This window comes from Phlebotomus argentipes, unplaced genomic scaffold, assembly GCF_947086385.1.
Source record: "Phlebotomus argentipes unplaced genomic scaffold, Phlebotomus argentipes genome assembly contig_5, whole genome shotgun sequence".
Classification (NCBI taxonomy): Eukaryota; Metazoa; Arthropoda; class Insecta; order Diptera; family Psychodidae; genus Phlebotomus; species Phlebotomus argentipes.
The window spans coordinates 4,615,434-4,628,369 of NW_026776165.1; the positions used below are offsets into that span (position 1 = coordinate 4,615,434).

The 12,936-nt window shown below is 42.9% G+C and overlaps 1 protein-coding gene across 1 annotated transcript in view; it reads right to left on the minus strand.

Moving 5' to 3' along the window:
- Nucleotides 1-11,683, minus strand: part of LOC132255467 (uncharacterized) — a 45,057-nt gene extending 33,374 nt beyond the window's left edge. Inside the window, exons 1-3 of the mRNA XM_059751521.1 lie at nucleotides 10,915-11,683; nucleotides 2,925-4,427; nucleotides 821-1,278 (exon numbers count right to left, since the gene is read on the minus strand). Coding sequence (XP_059607504.1) covers nucleotides 821-1,278; nucleotides 2,925-4,390 — 1,924 coding nt within the window. The 5' untranslated portion in view covers nucleotides 4,391-4,427; nucleotides 10,915-11,683. The remainder of the gene's footprint in view (nucleotides 1-820; nucleotides 1,279-2,924; nucleotides 4,428-10,914) is intronic.
- Nucleotides 11,684-12,936: the final 1,253 nt, after the last annotated feature.

Sequence of the window (12,936 nt, forward strand, 5' to 3'; positions counted from 1 at the left end):
TGACCAAAGGGACGCCTCTTGGCGCGCTTGGGCAAGGAAAAAAAGTCCCGCGATCACGAGACGCTGGAGAGTGCGCGATCAAGTGAGTTATGTCGCGAACTAGTTATGCCATCCAGAAGAGGAATGGAATGCTAAATCAAATACCGGACAATGTTGCCTCTTCGCTCTGTGCCTTCGCTGAATGACTTTGAGGTCGAGGACAGTCCCCGATTTTCCCGCATAGTCAGCATGCCATCTTCTCTCCTCAGCAGCACACTTTTCGCCAATTTCCATTCGCACTGTGTGCGAGGCTGACTTGACTTCCTGCCGTCGAGATTGTGGCTTAGAGCGCGCACATATCTAAAAACTGCACTTTGGCAGCAGATCGGCACGATTGTGTGTCTCACAAAGAGAACTCACACAGAAAGCAATTAGCGACGTCAGAAGAGCACATAATTCATTTGAAAAGTAATTAAATGGTCAATAATTTCATAAGTTAATTGTGTGCTAAAGTGTTTTCATGACTCTTCTCACACTCAACAGTCCATGGACTGTCAATTGGACGCAAGTGGAGAGCCTCAGTCCCGCTTAAGCTAATCCCTAGAGTGTGCACGCACTTCTCTCCCCACACACTGTGTGACTCCTCTTTGCAATTTCACAGCACAAATCCGCACAGCGCGAACTATAAGGAAGAGAAATTCCCATTTCTCATGCAATTCTCCCTCTCTCTCTCTCTCTCTCTCTTTCCACCCACACGAGCGGCACAGTGCGTAAAATTCAACACGATGGCAATCGGCCAGAAAATTGAGTGACATTCGCAAGAGATCTTTCTCACACTCACCTTGCTGGGCACTTGGGGACGTCGTCTGGGCCTCCATGGTGTCCTCAACCTCTGCATTTGTATTCCTGATTTCTGGCGCGATACTCGGCTCGCTGACTGGCGATCGTTGCGGCACAGTTCCGTGTTCAGTTCCAAGAATTATCCTCTCGATCTTCACTGTAACGTCCATCACACTATCACCAGCGGCGGCGGCGTCTGAAGCCACACTGATCGCTGGAGCTGAAGATATTTCCTGAGACGGTGACTTCTCACGCATCAATGGCACATCCACATTTGCCCTCTTATCACTGCCGCTCGCCACATAATCGCGTCTCCCAGTATCTGACTTATCGCCACGAATCGCCGCTTCGGTGTGGATTTTTGGCTTCTCCTCCTCCTCCGCCGCCGCCACTCCACTCGATTCCCCCTCGGGCGATGCACCGCCGACTTCCTCGCCACCATTGATGATGACCAGTGGCCTGCAAAAGACGAGTCACACAGTCAACAAAGCAATAAAGCGAGAGAAGACTTCCACAGACAAAAAAAAACCAGTAGGAAGGGAATCTCTCACACTCTTCGGCCAAAATTGAATTTCGCAAGCATCGAGAGAGTCCAAAAACCCCATCGATATTTAAATGCGATGGGAATGATGAGGTAAAGAAATATTCACTTCCCCTTGAAAAACCGATGGAATTCCTGTTATATTGAAATTGCTGATGAGAGACAACATTACATTCTCACCTGAGCAAATGCCAACGAAAGAGTCGAGTGTTTGCAATTAAGCGAAATAATTCCCAATGAAAACAAACAGTGACGATTTTTTGAGGAAAAATACGCCTCAACACTTTATCACTTCTCCTCTGCACTCTCCATTCAAATTGAGGAAGGCACGAATGTGGCCGAGAGTCTTAATCTAAATTGCACAAACAAGTCTTTCTCTCTAAAGTGTACACAGAACTGATAAACACTCACTTTTCACCCAGTGCGCCATAAAATCATTTAGCTTTTGGGGGGATTATCAATGCTGATTACACAAATTGTCGCTCTTTTCACTACGAAATACAACCTAATCATTTTATATCATATTGTCTGCAACTGTTTGCCATTTAAGCACTGGGAATTCCAGTTCTCATTTCATAATTTCACTGTTGTAGTGAGAATGAATATTTGGCTTCACTTCTGAGTGACTTTAGATCAAAATATAGCTCTTGAATCTTCTTCTTAATTTTCTAACAAAAAGTATTGGTAGTAAAAGATCTCAATTTTAAATTCTCGTTAAACTTGAGCTTAGATAAGAGATCATAAGTAAGCAGTTGATCTCAAAGCGCGGTTGGCCTTCTGCTTACTTAATCTTATACATGATTTTTTATTGCTTTCTACTTTTGTTGACAATATTAAAAAGACAACATCATAGTGATATAATCACCCCAATATTCGTGAAAATGGAATACATTTTAATAATTAATTATTCCGTCGATGTCACTGCTGACGTCAGAGTAAATCTTAAACGTGTTTTCGCTACGCCACTGCTTCCACAACACCTCTTCAGCATCTCCGAAAGAGATTGAAAATGAGGTATTCTGAGGTAGGCTGAGAATAGTAGAATATCTATAGTGTAAGAAAAAGACTCTGCAATCAATACAAAAAGCCCTCAATTGAGAAAAAAAAACACTCACGCCTTTTTCCCACCCAAAAAAGATAATCTTCGTGCAATTTAGTTCATGTGAGTAACATTTTCAGAGACATGAGCTTAGAGGTGGCCCCGAAATGGGGCCAAAGCATCATCACAGAGAAATGGCAAAAGGAGGAAAGAAGGCAATATTCATTTTTCATATTGTGTACAATACACTCCGTGCAAATTAATAGCAACACACATACTATAAGTACATTGGACACGCTTTGGCAGCAGCAATTCTGAATTTCAGACCACTTTATATATCTTTTGACCATTGACATTTAACGATGATCGCGTTGACGCCCATAAATGCACGACTTTTTCTCCTACATTTATTATAAAATATATTATATTGCCATCCCGGAGAGAAAAATGGATTTAGAGTGAGAAAGAGAGTGAGTCTGACTCACTGTTATACTCTAGCGAAGACGCAAAGTGATCGGCACTCACCCGGAATTTTGCTGCTCCAGCGACGACAGTTCCTCCTCCACTTCGCCAATCGTGGGCAGCATCACAGGACTGTTCCAGTGGAAGTTGAAGTACGCCTCAGAGGGTCCTGGTCCGGCCAGCAGCTCAGGAGGTCCCAACTTCTCGCCCTCCTCACCATCCGAAGAGTCGCGCTTCTCCATGAGAATCGGCTCGTACACCTTCTCCACCTCCTCATCGCTCGAACTCTCCACATAGCCATCATCCTCCTCGTCGGCCGTCGATATCTTGATGCACTGCTTCACCGGCGGCTCACTGGCTGCCACCTGGACGGGCTCTTGAGCGCCCTGGAGCCATGTCTCGATTGTCGTGTACTCTGGAGACACTTCCTTAGTCGCCTTGGACTCCCGCGGACGCACACTGGGCACAATTGTCCTCTTCTTTGGCTCCACCGTGATCACTTGGCGCGGCAGGGGTTTCGGCGGCAGCGGCTCCACTGTCACGTTCTCATACTTCTGCGCCTCCGAGCGCCTCTGCGTGGACAGGAAGATCACATTCTCATAGTCACTCTCCGGAGGCTCCACCTTCACTCTCGTCGCCTCACCATGCACGATCACCACCTGATCGTCCTGGAAGCTGACCGGCGGCTGGAGTCTCATGAGACACTCTTCCAGTTTTCCCGTGTTCTCCACATTGAACTCTCTCTCGAGCAGCGTGAAGGGTTTTAGCACTTTGGCCAATTCCACGGATTTGCTCGAGCTCACCGAGATCTGGTCCACATCCTTGCACCTGTCGATCACTGTGGAGATTGTGCTGCCCGTGTCATCGGACTCTGACCCGCGGAAGTTGCTGTCGTTCTCCTCGGAGAAGAGATTGAGATAGAATTCGGCATCTGGCGGAGGTGTGAAGCCATTCTCCGCTCTCAAGGAGTGTCTCTGCTGATCTCTGGATTGACTGGACGGCTGCTCAGCGGGTTGCTCAATGCGCCTCTTGTTCAGCTTCCTGGGAGGCACTGGCGGAGGCTTTGGCGGCCGGGAGTTTGTCTTCGCATCGTCAGTTGGACGTCCTTCGCCATTCCTCACGACCAATTTGATCGCCACATTGCTCTCCTTCAGACATCGCACACACTCAATTCTCGTCATCTGCGTCACTGACACCCCGTCAATCTCCAGAATCTCGTCTCCCTCCCTGAGGAAGCCCCAGGAGGCGGTGGCGCGCGAGGCAGGACTGTCAGGAGCGCAGGATTGGATGAAGAGCCGCTGGATCTTCTCGTTGCTCTTCGTGCCGCCCTGGAACTTCAGCCCAAATCCCAGTCGCTCTCCCGGCAATCGATACACCACCACATTCTCAGCCGCCTGGCCAGCCGCTGGCGTGTCTCCAATAGACAGCACTGTTATAAACGGCGAGTCTGGAGACTTCTCCTCAGCGGAGACACTCTCCTTCGCCATCACAGCTCCATTATCCACCGCCACCACCGTTACGTACTCCATGGTCTCGATGCGTGATCGCTTGTGGGCAGCAAAGCAGCTGCAAGGAAAACAGAGACACACTGTTAGACATTCTTCGACGGCAGAGAGTGAAATGCAATTGCATAAAAATAGTTCAGCGGCCGAGAAGTGTTGCACTCCGTGGAAAATTGATAGGGCATGACAACACACAGAAGCGGGAAATTGCACGTGGAAGTGTGTTTTCGATGCACTGTTGCCAGTGGAAATTTATCATGTCTCTCTGCACACGTGCTTCTTCGTCATGCGACCCCGAAATGCCCAAAGAAAGAGCTCAATGCAATGGAAAAAAAGGAAGGGAAGAAGAATTTGCCTTCCCAAAATGCGCAGCACAGTTCCAAGCCGGAATTGTACAAGCAGAGTGGAAAATGCGCTGGAAATAATCTCTAAAGAGTCAGCAAAAAGCTCTCATTTGTGGATTCTTCAAATAATTTGTAAATGCACTATGCGTGTAATGTTTTTGCCAACAATGTTTGCTGTCCTCCATTCACCTCATCATTGATATTTTCCCTCCTACGGCCTCTTCACTGATCACCCGCTGTGTAATTGTTTTATTAATTAATTCGCTGTTTGGACAAGTCAAATCTCTCTTTCTCTCCCTCTCGATGATTCACCACAAGGTCCAAAAAAGCGCAGTGACACAAGGAAGAACAACATGTGCTAATTAGACATGAAAGTGATGACACTGTGTCAAAGTAAATTACCTTCCTCTGCGCCTTTTTCCGCCACTGCGAAATTTCTAATTTTCACCAACTTCGCTGCTGTGTGGGATGGACAATTTCTCCCCGTGATTATTATGCTATTGATTTGAAGAATAAAAAATAAATGTATTTATGGAAAAAAATATATAAATTCTCAGTGAGTTTTCCTCATTCGCGCAGCGTTAGGAAATTGTTTGTGGCATTTTTCAACATAGGAAATATTTTCTCGACTGTTTTTCTTTTGATTTCCAATAATCATTCACGCGTGACTTTGACGAACACTTGCATTTGCAATGAGGACACATATTAAATTCAATATAATGTCTGATGTGACTTTGACACTGTTTTCAATTTCTGGACGTTCATCACATTTTGCCACAAATTCCTTCCGCGAGCGGCACAATAGAATATAGAATTTTTCTGAGGTGAAAAATTCATGGGAATTGCACAAGAAGAACCTCGAAAATCAAACATCATTAATGAAATAATTCAGTATGGCGAAAATGCCGCAATAGAACATACATTTATCTTAAGGTTACAATCGTCTGAAAATTGCCAAACTTGCTCATTGTTTTCAACCAGGTGGCCAATTGAGGAAATGGGAATCTCTGAGATTTTTGACGCAAAAATGGGTATTTTAAGACAGGCGTAAAAGCGGCATGGATTGCATAAGAAATGGCTTGAAATATGGCCAAATCTCGCCGCACATGCCTCTCCTCATCGTGCCTAATGATCCAATGAAGAGAGGCATCGGCAACACTTAATGGTCAATCAGCATATTTCGCGAAAGAGTGCCTGCTTAATTGATTATTTTTCTCCAATATTACGTGCGCTCACCTTCTCTCGACGCCGTGGTAAGAAAACTGAAGCACACCCGCGAGAGAGTGGAGAGAAGAATTAACTTCAATGGTTGGTGTGTAATTTTCCTGCCTTTTTCGAGTTTATTCAACTTTTCAAGAGCGCGATTCACATCACATTTCCAGAGCGCCGCGAGTAGTTTTTAGCAAAAATTTATTATGACGCGCTCACGGCTCAAGTCAGGTTGAAATGATGGAAAAATCAATCACACTTTTAATTGCTTATTATACATGCGTTTATGTAAATGTCCAAATGCCGCGCATTTCTGGGCAGACAAAACCGAACGCACACACTCTGTTGTATTGAAATCACGGCATCGAAAATTGCATAAAAGAAGAAAGAAAGTAAAATGAGATGAATTTTCGAAAGTTGAAATCACAACATGTGACTTTTCACAGGTATCAAAGCCACACATCGTGGCTTCTCAATCTCCTGAACTCTCGACTGCATCATTATAATGTTGTTTGGTCACTTTTATCGCTCACGACTGAAGATGATGGTGATCATTGACAAGATGCAAAATGTACAGCGACACTGATCATGAAAATATGTTCTCTGCAATTTTGCACAGAGACATTGGCTCTTGAAGATCTTCACAGTCTAATGCGCACTGATGTTCCGAGCAATGAGAGTTAGCATGAAGTTCTGGGAAAACCTCAATTCAATCGCGATTCCACAGGTTATCGAGACAAGTTATCTTCAAATTTGCTCGCTTCGGTTGAAGAAATCCTCCTGAGAACCAATTCCAGTGAGATTCTCGTCTCTCTTCAAACTCAGAATTGTGCCTCTCTTTGGTCAATAAAATGTGGATAAATATTTATATCAAAGCTTTTGCTCAATTTGAAAACGGTTTAAGATGGTTCACGGATTGTCAGAGATCATTAAATTCAATTAAAATAATAATATTCTCAGTGAGATTCTGTGACTAAAGAGGCGATAGAATAAAAACTAAGTCATATATTTTTCAGTCGTTTTTATTAGTATTTAGTGAAATTTTTGACTGAAATATGGCAAAGTTAATAGGAAAAACAGAAAATATCACTTTGCAAAGTAGCTTTTTAATATTCTTTTAGTACATTTTATTCAAACAATTTCAATAAGATCAACTTTTTACACTTCACATGAACTTTTCTCTCACGTTTTTAAGTGAATAGATTTAAACATGTGACATATTTTGCAATAAAATATTCTACTTATGATAGAATAAATCGAATTTTTCCACACTTTTATCCAGAAAATGCATTTCTCTCTATTAAATCATTTCCACCAACATTTCATGGCTAGAGAAGAATTTCGATTCATGGCAATTTCACATTCATGAGAACATCATCGAGATTGAGTGGTAAAATGCATGCTGTGCAGTGAAAATGTGAAAAAAGAATGATGATTTTCAGTGTGCTGAGCAAAAATGCCTTGAATAACTTAATAAAGCAAGCACGAAAATAGGAACACAAATCCCCATAGCGATTTAGACGCCCCAACCATCATCTTCAGCCTCATTGAATATTCAGTGGCTTTTTTTCATGCTTCGAAATCCAGCGAGCGAGAGAGAGGATGATTTCCGATTCCGGCTTTTCAATCCAATCCAACACACAACGCCAAACAACAGGTGAAAATCACCACTCTATTACTTTTCACTCTTTTTCAACTGTTCAACGATGAATTTCATGAGGTGCTCATCAGTCATTTCTCTCTTGGTTTCAGCACAGAAACACCACTAAATATGATCCTCGCGAGAAAACCCACACTCAGTGTCCGAAAAAAAACAGCACACAAAAATTGAAGGAAAGAAAAACAACACAGAAGAGATGCGAGAATAGATGGAAAAAAATTAATCATTTTCGCTTGCATTGTTAACCTTTCGAAAAAGTTTCACCTGAAAAATTACCAATCGAGATCAAGTGCAAAAAAGGCCTCTTACATTTTCAACAGCATCTCTTTCTCGAGAGCGCGCGCGTTGATTAAATTCCAATGTAAGATACGAAATAAAAAGAAATGATAATTAACACTCTGCAATTTTTATTTTTATGTCCACCACCAAAAGGCGACTTCTCTTTATCTTTGCCCGGAAAAATCTTTCACTCTCACTTTTTGCTTTGAGATGGATAAAAATCGCGAGCAATAAACGAGGGCCACCAAGAGGCGGCGGGAGGGAAAATGTGTCGTGATTTGTTTATGAGGAGCTCTTTTTTGTGTTTTTGCGAGAGGCAGGCAGGAGGGGAAAAAAAATCCGCCACACCTGGAGATTAAAAGGCTATTTAGTCAATGCAGTTGAGGCAAAAATAGCATGAATTGCTTGGATATCATGCCTTTCAAATCTCTTTTACAAAATTGCAACTAAAAGTCTCTCACATCGCAATTGCATTCACTTTTCGGATTGCTTGAGACTGTTTTTCAAGATCATTAAGTGCAACTTTTTCCCCACCAAAACACACACGCGGCACGCACACGATCACGACGAGTGTCAGCAAAATCTAACCACACTCTTTCATCGCCAACATTCGATTCCGCACCAGACAAGACGCTATATAGACACATTTTCATCCACGTCAATTACGAACAGGATCTTGTGCGCGGAGGCTTTTTTCTCACATCACCTCAACATCTCAACACGTCTCGCGATCCGCTGAACGCATTCAATTGGGAATGTTGCGCGCGAAAGACAAAATGCCAAGGCAAAATTTTCTCCAATTAGCGTTTTTTTTTCCTCCTCTTCTTCCCTCCAATCCAGCCCATTGACTTCTTTTAAATGCACCACACTCGAGAAAATAATTACAGAGTCATTGTCCAGAAAGGAGGAGCAAAAAGACGAAAATCTCTTTCTCTAGAAAATTGTGAATGTGACACGCTTTGAGGAGGGAAAGAAGTCGGCAAAATTGGGCAGATCGCGAGACGTCGTCAAGAAATCTTGGCCATTGAATGGGTTCTAAAGTAAATATTGATGAATAGAAATGTACAAATGGACAAAATTGACCCAATTTTCCAGAGAGATGTAAGAAAGTAACTGTCAATCATCTGCTATGAGATAAATAGAAAGTTTGAGATGCTAAGAATCTGTTGCCTTTCAAACCTGATTATATCTATATTTTGAAAGTTCTTGAAGAGGTAGAAATGACCATTCAAAGCCCACAAAGCGGAGAATAAATATTAACACTTTGAGTCAACAATAAAAACAATTATTCACTTTTGTACACTAAGAATTATACCACAAGAATTTTGAGTCCTTCTTATAAGATTAAAGTGTGTTAAAGACTAATCTGGATAAGGTTATGATAAGATCAGAGGTAAGACTGAAGATTTCCATATGTTTGCTTAACGGAAGAAATGGAAAAAAAATCAAACAAGCAGAAGTTAATTTGCTTAAGCAGCTGAGAAAACCAACTTAAGTCAGCACATGAAGAGTAGGAAATTATGTTTACATGCCCGGAAACAGTTAATGCATCATTAATATGGTTTTCAGAAGAATCTATTAAGGGAAAATTGATTCTGAAAGCAATTTCTCACAGAAGATCAATGATTCTAATTTCCACCGTTTTCCCAAGAAGATCAACTTATGCTAAGATGGCGACGGTCGTGAATATATCAATATAATACAGAAAATTCAAAGTATGAATAAAGAACAGAGGCAACAAATGCGTGTATTTCTAATTAAATGCAAAAATTAAGCTAATCATCAGTTATAAATAGTAATTTTTTACGATCGCTGCATGAAAAAAAATGTCAAGGATAATTAAATCCACGGGCGCGAGTGTATAAATCTTCTGCCAAGTGTATGAGATCAACACCTTGTGCGTTGATCAATTCGGAGAGTTCACGCTTAAATTCGCTCTGTGATAATTGAAAAGAAGGTGTCAAAACATCTCCGCAGAAGGTTGATCACATCGGACTGAAGATAATTGCAAACAACGGCATTTACACTTGCCCGCAAAACCCAAACATTCGAGAGGAAGTGAAGTGAAAAGTGTGTCATAGAAGATGCTCAATCGATTGACTATAGTTCTGGATCTCTTCTTCGGCATGTTGTGCGCGATCGCGAGAATCTCTTGTGGCAAAATGTTTGGAATTTCGAACACACACACACACACACACGACGATAAAGTGAGACGAGAAGATCGCGTAAAACATGCGGTATGAATTTTATAGTGTTTGGTTCTTTCTTTATGAATGATCTTCAGTTATAATCATGATCATTTTTATTGAAAATCCACTGCAAAATCCATTGAAAATTTCCTTCTTGAGATATTTCTCATGTTCTCTTGGGCCCTCAGAGGCTTTTGGACTTGTGAGAAGAATTGTGAGAAGATGAGCATCTCGTGGTGGTTGGGCTGGAAAAGAGCCGAGAGAACCTGTTATGGTAAAAAAAAGCACCAAGAAAGCCAGAATATCTCAACAATTTAACAACCTTTATCTCTCTCTCTTGTTTCATGTGTTATTTTTGATGGTCTTTGCGACTCTCTCCCATGTTTCCTCCTTCTTTTACCATAAATATCGCTTACACTCCTCGCGATGTCAACCACTATTACACGTCCAAAGCCCAGGGAAAAGAGGTGAGACCTCTTTCCACCGCAGCGTCTCTAAACGGTATAAGATTCTTCTTGTACACCTTTTGGGTGATCTGGACAGTGACGTAGGGGAAGTACTGATGAATTTAGCCGGAAAAACAACTCATTTGCTGTGCTTTTTCCCCCGAAAACACTTCCACAAAGGTTTTTCTCTGGCGGATTGTGAGACAATCATCCACTACGCCACTGTTTTATCCGATTGACGAGCATTTTTGACCACCTCTTTTCATCCTCCGCGAACAGAGAAAAACACACACTCGCGCCACCGAGTCGAAAACCAACAGAGTTGAGCAAAAGATCACCACGATCAAAACTTAATGGGACTATCAAAGATGAACTTCTTTTCTCTCGTCATCGTCAAAAGACAAGTTACGTGACGTTTTCTCACCTCTTCTGCACGCCAAACTCCTCACAAAATGTGTCGTTGTCTCACAGCAGATGAAGAAGAATGAATTTAAAAAAAAAAAGAAAACTATTATGGGAGTTGCACAAGATCACTTTCAATCCATTCTCATCACTTGAGAATGATTTGTGACTCTCTGAAAGAATTTACACACTGTGCGTTTTCTTCTTCTTTCACTCAACCAGCCAGCATCCCAGAGATTGTGGTGAGGAGGGAAAATGTAATTGCGAGTGTCAAGAGTGGCTGATTAGCATTCACGAGATATAAAAAATAATTATTGAGAGCCTTAATTCACAGACTTCAGTGGAGAATTAACCTTTTTTTTCGTATGCACTTCAAGTCAAGATCACCATTGAATTGATAACAATCTTTCTCCCATTCAACAGACACAAACACACACAGAGCTCGTCTCCTGATCAATGCCCTTTTTGCCCACCACTTGACGATTAATCCTGCCTCTTGTGTGCAGTCAGTCCTCAATTTGAGGATCGCGCGATCGCACTGTTTCTGCCCTGTTTTCTGCACACTTTGCAGCGCGCGCGCCTCTCACTCACTCTCGATATTTGCCATCATATTATTGCCAATGCTGGCGCGCAATGGAAAGAGAACTTTTGCACGCAACCACATCGCGATCGAGACCTATACTAACTCGTGGCTTTTCTTCACCGTCTCAGCTCACCTCAAAATGTTGGGTGGTGCGCACATATTCGCTGCTTTCGGAATAATTTTCTCCATCTCACTCTGCCTCACGATCGTCGCGAGCACCTCCACTTCTGCGCCCAGTCTTTCACTCTTCCATGCACACATTCACCTCTTTTTTTTTCGAGGCAAAAAGCTCCATCGCGAGAGCGCTTTTTTGGACACACACCAATCGTCGTCGTAAATAATGCCGCGAAGCCATCATGATTGGGAAAATCTCACTCTGAAATCATCCGCCAGCGATTGAAGGTTGTCGTGTTGCAGTCTTTCAGATGAGATTAAAAGTGTGAGATCATCAGCAATAATCAAGACCACATTTTCGCTTGACATTCTTCCCCAGAGAGTCGCCTGGAGAATCATCATCGCGACTAAAAGCGTGCCAGCCCACCATGTGATTTTCGCCTCGTAATTGATGGCATTACTCATAAAAGCGCCTCTCCGCTTCACTCTCTCGATCACCCATCAATTTGCATACACGGAAATGAGGTAGAAATACAAATACACGATCGCATCGAAAATCAATTCGCATTTCCAGGCGCGATTCCACCCAAAAGGAGGGCAATAATTCACGTCATGAGTGATCAGTATCGATGCTTGAGGGGTTGAGCATCGTTCAAACGCACACCAGATGCCAATAAGCCTGATAAGACGGACTAAATAAGAGGCAAGAACTACTAGACAGCACAATCTTGCATCCAAATAGGATTCACCATCTTATCTAATAAGATATGAGTCTAATGTTGCATAGAACGTTGTGATTGCACCCAAAGGCGTGCAGAAAAACACTAAAATCCCCCGTTTTTCGCCCAATTGCCCGCCTCTGTGAACTCACCTTGGACGTGCTGAGAGCTTTCTGGCCCGATTCCGTCTCACGATTTTCCTGGGCTGTCGCTGGATTGCATAAGACAGCTCCTCCACAGGCAAAAAGCCAGGCAACTCGGCGGATTGAGTCCAAAACACCAACCAAATAACGGGACTCTCGCGCTTCGAGACACCGCGAGAGCTGCAAGAGAGGCACAGAAATGCACACCAGAATAAGAGACTCTTCTCCCGCTCTCTCTCTCTCTCTCTCTCTGTCTCTGTATTTCTCGCGCGCCTGATCGGCAAACGAGTGAAAAACGTGTCCAGTTTTCATCACGATTCACTTATATACACAATTACCTGATTTATTTTGCTCTCTCGCGCGCTGCCTTCCTTTTTTGTCCCCTTTCTCACTGTGGCCCTCTTCTCGTGTGAGATATCCACGGAAATGTTGATCGGGCAGCATGAGAAATCAATCAGCCAACTCCTGGCGGGGGCCACAGGAAA